At 42.5% G+C, this 14320-nt stretch overlaps 1 protein-coding gene across 1 annotated transcript; it reads left to right on the top strand.

Moving 5' to 3' along the window:
* Window positions 1-10967: 10967 nt before the first annotated feature.
* On the top strand, window positions 10968-13362 carry LOC111261709 (glutathione hydrolase 1 proenzyme-like). The gene has a single exon (XM_022835391.1). The coding sequence runs from the start codon at window positions 11093-11095 to the stop codon at window positions 12962-12964; it is 1872 nt and encodes a 623-aa protein (XP_022691126.1). The 5' UTR covers window positions 10968-11092; the 3' UTR covers window positions 12965-13362.
* Window positions 13363-14320: the final 958 nt, after the last annotated feature.

Below are 14320 nucleotides of genomic sequence, written 5' to 3'. Positions count from 1 at the left end.
CTCGTTCGAGATCGTCCGCCTTGTTTGGGGATTACGAGAAACGACTGGAAAAATCAATTCTTTGATAAGCGCTATCGTTATTGTTCTCATGTTGAGTTCTGCCGGTAGAGATCACTTGCATTTGATGGGAGTACCGTATGAAGCTGAAGTATGGTACCTTGTTTTTAGTTTGATGACCAAATAATGTCCTTTGTCGAGTTGTTTTTGGTTGTTGGAGGCCCGATTTTAGCGCGGGCCAAATCGTCCCACGTGATGAATGAAATAGCTTAACAACCCAGTGTTACTGAAAGTCAATTATGAAATATTCTATAGATTGGGTGGTAGAAAGTAACTTTTTGTTACAAAAAAGATCAGAATGAATCATAACACTAACCGAGCACGCTGAAGTTTGACATTTATCCAGACTGTGTGTGACTATGTCTAGACTCGTTTGTTCAAATTAATAGTAAAAATAACAAAATAATTAAAAAAAATATTACTTCTATTCATTATGCTGTCAAGTAGAGAAGATATCTGTCATCTGGCATCAACGCCATAACAGTCACGTTTTCCGTGACGACATTTTTTGAATTTCCATATGAATAGTCAACGTTAGGTCTGATTTATTTCGACGTTGCGTTTATTGATTCATATACGAATCGTTCAACTTAATTATGCCGTAATGCAGCGTTTATATATCTAATAAACTGAGATTGCGATATCCCAAATAGCATAAATCTACAGCGTATAATATGTACGTACTTATCAAGTAGACAGATAAACTATTACCGAGCGTTCGGATAATGCCTACAGTGTTCTTATGTTGTGCGCGAATCAAATCTCGTTTAGGTCGATAAGGAAAAAATGCGTTTTTTGATATTTTTCTTTGAAAAATCGTAATTGACACGCTACACGAATTAGAAGATAATGACTACGCTTGTACTTGTCGGGTCGCTAGCACCGACAAAGAATGCAAAGCTTTGGGCCGATTTTCTTCCGGCATTATCGACAGTATAATGGCCATTAGGCTGTTCTGACGCGGCCCCGTATATTTGCTCAGCGAACAGCCTATTAGCGTTGTTAGGTCAAATCAACGCTTGAAGACTTAGATCTTGCTAGACGTTTAGGAACCCAAAATTTTTACTATAGCCGTTTTTACTATAGGTACGATATCTAGTTTCTAGAACTAGGTCCTACAGTTTCCAAGTGCGTTTTTTGGTCTTTGTGTAAAAGATTTTCGGTGAAAAAATGTTTTACGGTAAAAGATTTTAATTGATTACGTTATCTAGTATAATTATGCTTAGGAAACAGGCAACTTGCCCGCAGCTTATGGATTGGAGTTTATTCTTGTTACAGAAAGACAGTATTTACACGGCGCTACGATGCAGTATAAATAGATGAGTAATTGAGCCTTCCACTTATCGATTTTTAAGTCGTTTCTATCATCACGAATACATTCTCGAAGCTTTGTATTTAGTGAAGTTGACTTTAGCGGTACATTAATAATGTCACTGCTTAGTAATCTTATCAGTCGCAGGGTCACTCGGCGAACGTTGTGTTAAAGTTAATCGTCACGACCATATGTGTCTGGAATGAGCGACATGCACCCTAGTGGTAACTTCGCGGCCTGCTTAGGCGAAACAAGGCCACTAGTGGAAACTAGACTCACCAATGGGTCCCCGTCGTAGCTAAGTGGGTACCGTATTTGCCTGCTAATCTTAGGGATACGTTATGCTCTAAATTCGTACCCCGGCATTGATACACTTCGTTGTTTCGTGCTGGAGGCCAGCTGTCTAACAGAATACCTAACTGGATATGTAAACAAGCGTTACTGGTGAAAAAGGTAATAACAACACCGTTATTCGAATTAACATCGGCCTGGTGCCGCCACAATGTATACAAGGTAAGGTTAAAGTGTTTTAGCGCCATCTGCAACCAAAGACCACCATCGCTAATTGCTGGTTACATCAATTACAGTTGTAAAAATTCCCAGTTCGAGTCAAGAGAATTGCGTTTATGGCTTTTCGGTGACTGAGAAAGGCAGCCCGCGATCGTTTAGACATATTTCCAAATCAGCTATTGATTACATTATTTACAATGTTAGACCCACTCTAGCCACTAATAACATTCCCAAAACGTGCTTTGCTTATTAAAGCGGGATGAATCGCTTAAAACCGTCAAGTTTCGGTTTTATTCTTCATCAACAATAGAATACGGAAATAGGTTACCAGACGTAGCTTAGTGGAGTTCTTTATATGTTTGTTTTCAAATCATAACTAAAAATCAGTCAAATAAAGCCGGTTTATTTATTTCTTTTAGGAATGTCGGTTAGTTACAGCGTGATCGTTGGTTAAAGATATTGTTGAAGCTTTTTCTAAAACACCAGCTCTTTTGGAGCGCTGGTCCATAGAATTATGATTTACGTGAAAGCACTGCCTTTTTTAATTATGCTCAATCTAACTTAGCATGATCATTTAAGGCTACCCATGCTTATCAGGTCTATAATAGCTTTCTTCGGGAGCTTCACGGTAAGCGGCGAGTTTGCGGTTACGTTCCGAGTCCGTTCGGCATAAACGTTAGCGGCGACGGCTGCAGCGAGAGTGACCAATACCCATGAATCACGGTTATTACTGTTAGGCTAGACACGCCATTTGACGTACGTGCTTCATCAGAACAAGAAGATAGCCTCAAGATCGAGCTCATGCTTGTCTCGTGCCAGGGCCCGAAGTCCCATTAGCTACCTTTGGTTTGTCAGTAACTGCTGTTGCAAATGAATATTACAAATACAAGTAACAGCTCTAGACTCAATACAATTATATAGACAGTGAACGCTTTCGTAGCAGCAGCAGTAGCAGCAGTAAACTAGTCAGAACCAGCAAACTCTCATTGAAATTCACCAGTCTATTCGTCCATTCGGTAGGCTTCCTCTTCTTTGAGTCTGTGTTGTCTGTCCATCTAACTGACCGAGTGTCACTACGCGTGGTGGCCACTGGCCACGACGAAGCCTGTGTCCTGCGGCCTTACGCCAGCAGCGCAGGGTACTAGCAGGACATGACGGCAGTGGTCGTATCGCCGATATTTAACGATACGTTCGTTTCTCTGATCGTCGGTAAGTAGACCAAAGCGCCTCGAGGACCCAGCAAGTTGCCTCTGAGTTTCATGGCGGTACCGTGGCCGATCAGCCCGGCTGTCTGGCTTCGGTTGCTTGTGCAGGCAGAGCCTGGCAGTAACATCGCATCAGCAGCTGTGGGTTTCTTGTCTTACCAGCCTGTTTGCGCCAGCCTGTTTGCAAGCAGCTCACAGGGACTGAGTTGCTCTATTGAGCTAGTGGCTTTACTCGTAGTCTGATGCTGCTGCTGCAGCGAAAGCCTATCTCCTGATGTTCGATGTGCTGGTCTGGTACACTAACCTATGATGGTCCGAGTTAAGCGAAAGAATGGATGCCAACGGCGAACCACCAGCAACGCCAGCGCGACTAGTGGGATACGATGGCTACTGCGGTTACTTCAACGGTGGTAGCGCACCAGCAGCAGCATGAACACAGCCGCCATGACCAGCAGGGCAACTAGGCTCAACCTGCGACGTTTTGAGAGCAGCCGCCCCATTGAATAGCTGCCCGGCAGCGCAGCGAACTGAATGCCGAACCGACGAATCTTCTCACTGGTGCCGCCGGGGACCAGGCCGTGAAAACAACCACTCGCTAACCCGACAAGCGGAAAGCCTCCTCTGGAACACGCGGGGCACAACGGACCGCCGTTGCCACCACTGCGACACGGGGCCAAACACAGACCAGTGGCGCCCGAACGGCCGTCGCTGGATCGAACAGGCCGACCGCTAACCGTCGAAAACCGAGAACAACACTCAGAGGAACTGCAATAGGAAAGAAATTAGAAAGAACAACAACCAATAATAGCAGAGGACCCGCTGGACTACGCAACCTCAAACGGAAAACGGATTCTTTCTGGTCTTCTGGTAAGCAACGGATAGTCTAAACCGAAACCAACCCCCAAAACGGGAAAAGGCCCACGAAGATTTTTCGTGTCCGTCTGATGTCTGCGCGATGTATGAAATCAACCATGTTCATTGAAATAACTGGCCTTTCGTCAAGGAGGTGAAGGCGCTAGAACAGCTACCGTGCACACGAAAACGGAGTAACTGATTCCTGTTCATAATAGTAGATGTTACCATATGAAGTGGTGTCTCGCACAACGGTGGCTTCTAGTCGAAGCTGCCATCACAGCTGAGTGTAAGACAGAATGAGTGTGAGTGTTCGATCCGTGTGTATGCCACAAGTGAATAAAGAAAATTTGCGACAAAGGTGACTGCTGTGCTGGAAGTGAGTAGAGGCTGGATTTCAATAGGATTTGTTGCTCGAGGTTGTGTGTTGTCTTAGTAAGAAAGAAAGAATCTGTGCTATTTTGTACGCACTTCTGACAAAAAAAAAAACAGGAATTCCGTGACAAAGGTAAAAGCGTCGTCACTTCATGGTGCATGGGGGCTAACGGAGGATAGTGGCACAGCTAGTGGGAGTCCGTCCCGACATGGAGGGTCTTCGGGGACCCCCAGGAATCTTTTTCGGAGTAAGGCAAGTATGCGGAGCTCAAAACGTTATTGGAAACAGCAATCTGGAAAATTTGGGGTATCGAAAACGCAATGCTAAGCAGTAAAAGGCAGATGCTTAGTTAATTCCATGATTACATAGCGCGAAGATAACGTTTGTATGTCCAAATAGGTTTCTAGAAGGGGTAAGAGATATTAAAACAACATGGGCTTAACTTCTGAATCAATTTGCCTTGATTTCCATGGTTTGAAAGTCGACCAAGATTTATATCTAGCTGTAATTTATTAAGTCCATGGCCCGCAAAGGTAATAAATCAGTATATAAAGGTCGCTGTAGTTGGATTTGCTTTCAATCGATCCGGCTGTTTTTTTTTTCATGTAACAATTAGGTTCTCGTGCATTGATTTTTAGCCACTGGCGTAAACCTGTCGACCTGGTTTTCATTATGGGCCATACTGTAGTTTTATATGTATGGTAGCTTACTGAATTGAATTCGTTAATACATCAAGTGAACAAATAGAGTAATTGGGTGAGTTAACAAATAGCTAGTTCAGCTTACTCGTATTCTCCTTCACCTATGCTTGTGCTGTCATGTACTTCAACGCCGATAATCCACTTAGCCTTAACTAAGTGGATATAATACTAATGGCTTTCTTTCTTCACACAAAACGCATCAAATTCAAATGTGATTGGCAGGACTGGAACCAGCGACCCCTGATCTCTACATTTATATAAGCACAAAATGTTACAAATCGTTATATTAAGCATTAAAAAAAAACAGAGATAGACGCATTGGACGTACGTACCCGAGTTTAAGTAGCAAATAAAATTTTCGGGCATACATCGGTCTCTTGAAGTGCATAAACTATAAAAATTAAATGAGTAGAACAAACTCTGGTGGGGACAGCTCAATTACTTTCAAGTAGAGCCTAATTTTTGCACTCACCTAAAAGACTTGCTCATACGAAGGCACAGGTGCCGCTCAATCAGTTCAACTACGTGCTTCATAACTCTATAATAAATACAACTCATTCTAAAGCCAAGCAATTATTTAACATTTCATGAGTGCCTTAGATCGAACCCGGATCAAAGTCTCCATAGAACTCATCAGTGAAGTAATCGATTGTATTACGACCCGCCATATACGTGCCGAAAACTTTTCCACTCGTCACCTATTTACCTGACCGTCGAAACCGTGAGTGATACGAGACACTTTAATTGCGGGCTTGTATTAATTACTGATAGCGTCACTCACGCCTCATCTGATCTCTTGCTTGTACTGTCAGCTACTGAGCAGTGCATAAGGCCTCTCTGTGTAGTTTGTACTATTCCTATTCCATGGCGGCCATTTCTCCATTAACTGTACCCTGATTTCTGTCCGTGTTCACACAGTTATCCGCGATTTTAGTATATGTTGCAGCTGAATCCGCTGCTGTTGTTGCTGCTACAGCTGCCGCCGCTCTTACCGTCGTCAACGAGAAGCTCTGGCCGGTTTCCCTTCATCTGCTTGTGACGCTAATTCCCTGCGTCCGCGTTCATATTCATGCTTTGTGCCTGTGTGAGGTGTGTGTCTGTGTATGAGTGCATTGCTACGCGTCTCCATGAGAGTGAGCCGTGTGAATGATATCATTAATAGATGAAGCAAAACCTTCTATCTCCTTGTGTGTCGTCATTGAAAGCTTTGCTTGAGGAGAAACAACTTCATATAGCCGGTGGCTGGACAACGACTACCCAGCTGTGCGGCAGTCAGCCACTGCCGAGGGAACAAGCGAACGCGAATGAACAAGTCAGGCCCAGTCAAGCAGCTTGACTGTCTTATCGTTGCCATGAGACACCAGCGGGTTGAGTTGCGGCCATGCCACCAGCATTGCTAATATCGCTGGAAGCAACGGCTGAAAGGGCAGTTCGGAAAACTCGCTCGAACCGAGCAACAACTGTGGCGGGCGCACGCTAGCCCCCTGCGATGAGCGACGGACGCCGCCGAGAGGCACTTCATTAGGCCACGACGCGCCACGATTGCCGCACCACACCTCGTCGTGTCTGTGTGAAACGCGGAGGTGATAGCGGTGCTGGGTGGCAGCACTGCAGCGTCGGTGCGACAAGCACGCCAAGTCTGGCGGCCGACAGTCGACTGTGTATAGAGAGAGAGCATGGCCACGCCAATGGCGGCGTTGGCAACCGAGGAACAAAAGAACCAACGACCAAGAAGCACCAGCAAATCATTCAATTACTGAATCAGTCGAAAAAACAGTAAACGGCCGTGGAGATCATCGATACCACCACGAGACTTTTGAAACGAGCGGGCAAATCGCGTCCACTATATTGCACTATGCAGAATACTGGACAGTCATAAAGAGCCAATTCCTATAGCCCCGACAGGTCCAACTATCTGTCTTACTAGCCCTGCAGCAACTACCTTGAAGCGCGGTGAACAAGCGCCGACTTCAGCTAGCAGTGCCGCAAACCTTAGTACAGTTGTGTGTATTATCAGTGCCAACTGTATTTGTAGAAGGACAATGTAACGCGACAAGCCTGATCATGCTTGCTCCATCATGTCAGAATAAAAAGAGAAGGATATTTAAAGAACACTTTCTTGAACGCGTCTACAAAGTCGTTCACAAAAAAATGTGTGTCAGTAACAAAAAAGACAGAAACGTAATTTAAGCGAAAAAAAAAAGGAACACAGTGACTCGGGGAAAACTAATCAGATTTGGAATAAACAGTTGTACTTGCTAGATTTGTGCGTTTATTAGAAGTACTAAATTGTTTCTATAAAAAAATAAGGTAAGAAACATTTATTTACATACCGCCCTTTGGCAAGAAAAATCTACTATACTTTAAAACGTTTTACATATAAAGCGCTTATCAGCTTGCGTTCTTACCTATCTAAATCAATACAATAAATAGGAGCACAATAATGAATTACGTTCTAATTACGGAATCTTTGGGTTTACTGGTTGACTATAATGATAAGTCGCCTGGCAAAGGTACCTGTACCAAGTTCTTCTTTTAGATAGTCTAACATGCTGACCCGAATAAAAAGAACTTCACGACGAATGAGTGGGTACCATAAGTTATATACTATAAGAAAAAAATTCGTTCGGTTTACGACACCGGACATTTCCGAATAAAGTAGCAGTGCTTACATTACAAACACTAAACGGTACTAGACGGATGTGCGCGTAATATTAAAGCAACTTTGATTCTTTTCAGCATAAAAGCTCATTCAAGCTATTACTCAAAGTGGTCGAAGATATTTCTCAATACGCTCCCACCAAGATAACAAAACGTGTCAATTTTGCAACGGTCTTATTCATTATATAGTCGAATGGACCAATATATAGGCACAGGATCAGATTAGGAGGGGGTGCATTCATATCACTATTAATAGAAGTTGCTACCTATTGGGAAGAATTTTCAATCAAAAATAGAAGTACAGCGTAGATAGCATTTGAGATAATCATATGGATAAGAACATAATAGAAGATGATAGTTCATTATTTATGCTTGTACTCGACCAAACATTCCGCTCATGTCTAGCTTTAGATGATTTCGAAACGGTGGGTCTGATATTTACATCATAGTAGTATTAGGCCTACAAAAACAAAATTCCGAAATTTTCGAAATTGCCCCGGCCGTACATTCTATTCGTCGGTCGCGTTTGTAGCGTATTATACTCCTTTTCGATCCAGGATTGTCAGTGCTGGCACTGTTCAGGTCTTGATTGATTTCGTTAGCAATAGTTTTTGTGTGAGCAAATTACGGTATCAAAAATCTGCATATATCACGCTGGCCTGCGAAACACGAATCGTTAAGGCAACAATGATTATGGTTAGAATTAAAGGAAGATGCGCAATATATACCTTTGAACTAGCTCGTTTCAGTGTTTTAATGCTGCAGGTTTCGATTTGAAGGACTAATCGTGCTTTGGAGAGCTATCGCTGGCAGGTGAACAAGACTGCAGGCTCTGTCGAAAAAAAAACTTGGCCCGATCGGCTAGAAATGGGCACGAAGTTAAACCAACGCATTATCACTATCCACTGCGTTGCTTAAGAGACGAGAAACGATAACAGATCATTTCCACGTGAGATCGCCACCGATAGTGGATCGCTTATGATAATCCTTAGAGCAAGCAGAGGAGGATAAATTCCAGGTAACCGCTCAGATCGAAACTTTAGAGGATTTGCTGCGATCTAAAAGCTACTTAAGCCCAGTGAAATAATACAGGCAGACCGCAACTTCACTCCACTTGTCGAAATACTGGCATAAAATACCTGGGGTGAGTAGAGAGTCACGCGCAGTGATCCTTGTCGCAAAACAAATCTGAGTGGTCTCAGAAACCTAGAACTCAGATAGATTTCGAGCGAGTTCTTTCGTAGAAGAATGACAGTCCAGACTTTTCACCGGACTACAACCTATTTAAATCTATGCAGTAAACGCTAGATGGTAAGCAATTCGAAAGAGAAAACAAATAGGGCTTGCTAATTGTGTTGCATAAACACTCCGATATTTCACTGAAGAATCGATTTTTTGGCCCGAACTATTGAGAAAGGTTGAGGAGAACCGAAGCAGTTACCTACATAGTAAAAGTTAGTTTCGCGGCACATAAACTGAATGCAAAGAAGAAAGTATTTAACAAAGAGAATGACAAGAATTATGATTAAAAAAGAACACTATATAGAAGTATAAAACTAGATATTTTCTATTGAGCAGACACAGAACTTGACAGAATGAAAAAATCACAATGAAAAAATAAGATGCCTCCCTTATCATTGATATACCCTTATACACTATACATTTAAACGCGTTATAAAGCAGTCCGTATTCTAAGATAATTATCATTATACACCACATCTATTGTACTGAAATATTTGTCGTGTGACATCAAAAAGTTGTGTGTTATTAATTATTACACTATTCAATAGCAATTTTGGCACGTCACAACAATGAAATGTCGGTCAACAACAAAAAATGTCGGTCTTAATGAAGTCGCTTCTAGGTATAACTCTATTAACTGCTGATTATTGTTGCACGTTCTTATTGCTGGCACTGTTATTTGTTACTTTACGATCATTACCGTAAGCATTGTGTATTTCAAATACTCTTCTACACATGGGAGGCTAGGTAACTAGCTGGCCCAGTTCTTTGTGTACAGCTCAGATGCAGCCTATCACTTTACAATACTCCGAGCACATGATCTGCACCGATGCCATGAGCATTGGGGGCCCCCAAACAAAAAGACTTTCCCACGACACCCCTGCTCTTCTTGTACCCCTCGCCTTTCTGTTTGCGTTCCGGTTGTGTCGCTCATCCCCAGCAGGTCGCACTCACAATCGCAGGTCAAATCAGCAGCCCATTCGACAATAAAAGGCCGCAGCAGCCGTTGGCGTTGCTAGTGAATCGGTATCTGTTTCCATAGACAACTCGTTTAAGCGACGGCCAGCCGCTTCCTATTCTACTCGTTGAGATAACGGGCAGACCCCACTGGAAGATTCGGGGCTAAACGAGCCCATATCGGCGGGCGCCGCTAGGCTTGTCGCTTTCTACTCACAGCTACGTACAATTCGTCGCAGCAACCAAAGAAAGATGGCGGTTGCGCCTTGAGCACATCGTAAGTAACAGAGAGAACTGGGGCGGGTATCATGAATGGTCGGGTGGCTCTATCGGTTTGTATGCGCGTTCTATGTCTAATGCTGCTATGAAACGCGTGCCGTCGTGGGAAAACGCGCAGCACCTCGATAACAACAATCAATAAACGTATATGTATATGGAGCAATATAGCCAACGACTGATCTGCTTCGATATCATATGAAGTACGCGACACTGCATTGGTGGGCAGCTAATTTACTTCTACCATTCTTATTCCTATTTCTAATAATAACAAGAGCTGATATTTCGTTTTGTACTCTCTATTCGAGCGAGCCTTGAAGTGAACAGATAACGACGAGACGCTCATCAGCTACTTGCTATATTATCGACAATATCGAGGTGATGTAACATAGAGCTGCATACATCGGCATTGTTTTCTGCAATCAATTTTGTCATAGAGCGGATTTATGATGAATCCACCTTTTGTTTGTTAAACTAAACAGCTATAGGGACAGAGCTAAAGTAGCAGCATGGGCATCATAAACCCTTTAAATGTTCACTCTTCAAGTGTCGAAACACTCGACAAAGAAGTTGTTGCTAAGTTGGTTTATCTTACCAATAAGCATCTTCGTAGCCTGACACAACCATTGCTGACAACGTGTAGAATGAATTTTACGAGCAAACGCACGTTAACACTCCACGTGCAAATAGAACTTAACAAAATATGTGAGTGATATCGCAACTGCCTTAAAAACGTGATGGGTTGTGACGAACGATAAGGCCGTCCGTAGAACCATCGTACAAATTTACCTGCATTATGCCATTGATACGTACCAGTTGAATATGTTGACAGCGACATTGGCGTCTTCAAGCGCACCGTTAATCTGTAAGCTCTTTTAGTACTATTCGTGTTCCGATTCCTGCCCAGTAATCGTGCTGATATAATAATGGGTCTTTAAGGTAGATGGGAAAAATGGTATCACCAGAGGCGTGCAGTTTAGTCCAGAGTCAGGCTGGACCTTCTCGTCATTATGGTACTGTTGAAGACGAACGACAGGACCAAGAGACTGAAAGTGATGCTCAGGGCTCTAATGCAGTAACAACGAATCTGACGTGCCAAGACTGTGTCATCGTGTCGTGCATCTTTGCGGCTCTTCTAGCGTTAAACTGCGTTACAATAGGATTTGGCTTGCCAGCTTTGGCGAGGAAACGAGCAGCATACGGCAGTCTAACAGTTCCAGCTTCGAGCAGTCCATTGAGACAGTTCAAGAGCTATGTCGTCGTCTCAGATGTGAATTATTGTGCGCCTATCGGAGCGAACGTAATTGCAAAGGGTGGCTCGGCAGTCGATGCTGCTATTGCCACCCTATTGTGCAACGGCGCCGTACACCCGCATGCTATGGGTATTGGAGGAGGGGTAATTTTCACGATTTACAATCACACAACGAAAACAGCATTAATTATTGACGGCCGAGAAACTGCACCTATAGGCAGCGAACTCTTTCCTAAAGACCGTCTCTCTACCGGGGCTTTGTCTATAGCGGTTCCCGGCGAACTTAGCGCATACGAAAAGGCCCACAGCCTGTTTGGCAGGATGCCCTGGAAGCAGCTCGTTCAGCCCACAATCGATCTTTGTAGGAAGGGGTTTCCTGTGACCAAAGAGCTAGCCAATGCACTCGCGAATAAACGGAACGAGATCAGTAGCAATGCCAATCTTCGATTGGCGTACTTCAATAAAGAGAAGCGACGGATTTTTGTCGAGGGTGAAATCATGACCTGCTCTGAATTGGCAGCCAGTTTAGAATTAATCCGCGACGAAAAAGCAGCTGCGTTCTATGGAGGAAGCCTTGGCAAACAACTCATTAGTGATCTTACTCGCCAGGGAGCTAGGTTGCGATTAATGGACCTTTTTGCGTACAAAGCGGAGTTACGTGAGGCCTTGCGCAAAGATCTATTGCAAGCAAACGTAACTCTATATAGCCCACCATTACCAGGAAATGGCGCGATTCTATCTTTAATCTTAAGTATTCTAGACGGGTACCGGTTTTCAGCTAAAAATATTTCGGATGTACGTAGTGCTTCCAAAATGTTCCATAACATAATCGAAAGTTTAAAGGTTGGGTACATCGCCAAAGCAAATCTTGGCGACCAGACGTTTCTTAAAAACCAAACAATGCTAGATTACATAATGTCAACAAAGTTCGCTGAGCAGATCCGTCATTCCATTTACAATGTAACTCATTCGTCAGAATGCTATCGTGTACCATCTGACTATCCACCAAAGGAAGAACGTGGCATTTCGCATACGATCGTGCTCACCTCAAATGGGGACGCTGTTGCTGCCACTAGCTCGATAAATAAAAAATTTGGTTCACTCATTTTGTCGCCGAGAACTGGCATTCTTTTAAACAGTCATATGGCGGACTTCAGCGTCGAAGTGTATGGCTCAAACGCCGTAGCCTCTGGAAAGCGCCCAATGTCTTCGATGGTCCCGGCAATTTTTGTGGATATTGACGGAACGCCCCGTTTGGTCCTTGGTGGTTCGGGTGGTAACCGAATTACAGCTGGACAGGCACAGGTAGCGATACAGAACCTTTACCTTGGCAAAAACGTGAAACAGGCAGTTGACGCACCTCGACTACACTATGAACCAGTACATGATAAAGTTTTTCACGAGGAGCAGTTTCCAGGCGTTTTAGTCGACAAACTGTGTTTCCGAGGGTACCAGGTAGCAGAAGATCACGAACCTTCGGCAATCAACGCCGTATCGATGAATTCAGCTGGTATTTTTGCCAATCTGGATTTTCGAAAGCTAGGTAGCGTCGCTGGGCTTTAAAGTCGTTGTGTGCAATACAATGACTCTTAAATAGGATACAAATTGACCAAAAAGTTGTTTTGAGGGGTAAGATGAAGTGCACACTAAGTAAATCATTGACTGTAATTCGTGCAGGAGCTTTAACATAACCCATTTACCTTTTTTTTTTTTATTTAAGCTTAACTTACGCATGACTAAGAATAAGGTTAATATAGTAAATGTATAAGACTTTTCTATAACCAAGCAATCTGTGCGATAGTACAGAAAATTATTTCTTGATCTACGTGAAATTATTTTCGATGTTACCTGTGTTTTGGTCGAAATATAAGGAATGTAAATAAATTTATGTTTGGGTCCCAGTTTAAATTCGGTTCTTTTGTAAATAAATATATTTCATATGTTGAAAATAAAGTTGAAAAGTCCTTGTCGATTTTTCACAATCGCTTCTAAACCATTAAAAAAATTACAATGACAACTATTAGCTGTTTCGAAACTAATTTAGCACCAAGGTGTCAATACATACATATCATCTGACAGTACTAAAAATTACATATTGACGCTGATATAATCTATTAGGATAAGGTTTTTTGGTACGCGAAAGATAATTAAGCCTATAGCAACTATGATATATTCATTTCAACATCTTTGTATATATGCCTCTATACTCATATAACAGAAATATGAAGATACAAGAGTGTTCATTGATATCTTAATTATAAATGGAAAGACGTAGATAATTTTAGACTAACAATGCAAAAGATATACAGGAAAAAAGGATCCTAGAGTTACTCATCAGAATACAGCTTGTCTCTTTATGCATATGGGCTTATTATATACCATAGAGAGGTCTTTGGAATATAATAAGTTAAATATGTGCAAAGTAATTATTTTGGCAACTTTACCGTGACCTTAGCCAATAATGTGACCCTCACGGCCCGAAATTCGGTCGACCTCCAGTTGGTAAATTTTCAAAATTCAAGTTAAACTGGATTTGATATTGCCAGTTTGACCGTTCTTTACCTAGATCGCATGATAGAGCTGTAAATAGTAAAAGGCCGAACCGGCTTTCAGGAACAATGCCCAGGCTTATTTGAATTGTATGTTGATATGTGTTAAGAAAGATCTTTCAATAATGGTTTATAATCACATGCTGTGTGCTTACCTGCGATGTAACCTTGGCGCTAGCTTTCACAGAATAAAGTAAACAAGGCATAGTTATCGCTTTGGATTTCTAAACCATTAACTCAGGGGCTAACTATATTAGGAATCTTGATATTTTTAACGGATTTAAAAAAACACTATGAAATCAGCCCAATCTTGGGCTTAAAACTGAATATGTGAGGCGTGTTTTATCTATTTCTGACTAACTGAGATAAA

This window comes from Varroa jacobsoni, unplaced genomic scaffold, assembly GCF_002532875.2.
Source record: "Varroa jacobsoni isolate VJ856 unplaced genomic scaffold, vjacob_1.0 scaffold_588, whole genome shotgun sequence".
Lineage (NCBI taxonomy): Eukaryota > Metazoa > Arthropoda > Arachnida > Mesostigmata > Varroidae > Varroa > Varroa jacobsoni.
This window is presented reverse-complemented; position numbering and strand designations above follow the sequence as displayed.

What these genes read in the sequence shown, in the direction of transcription:
- LOC111261709 (XM_022835391.1), top strand. Translation starts at nt 11,093, where the DNA reads ATGGGAAAAATGGTATCACCAGAGGCGTGCAGTTTAGTCCAGAGTCAG.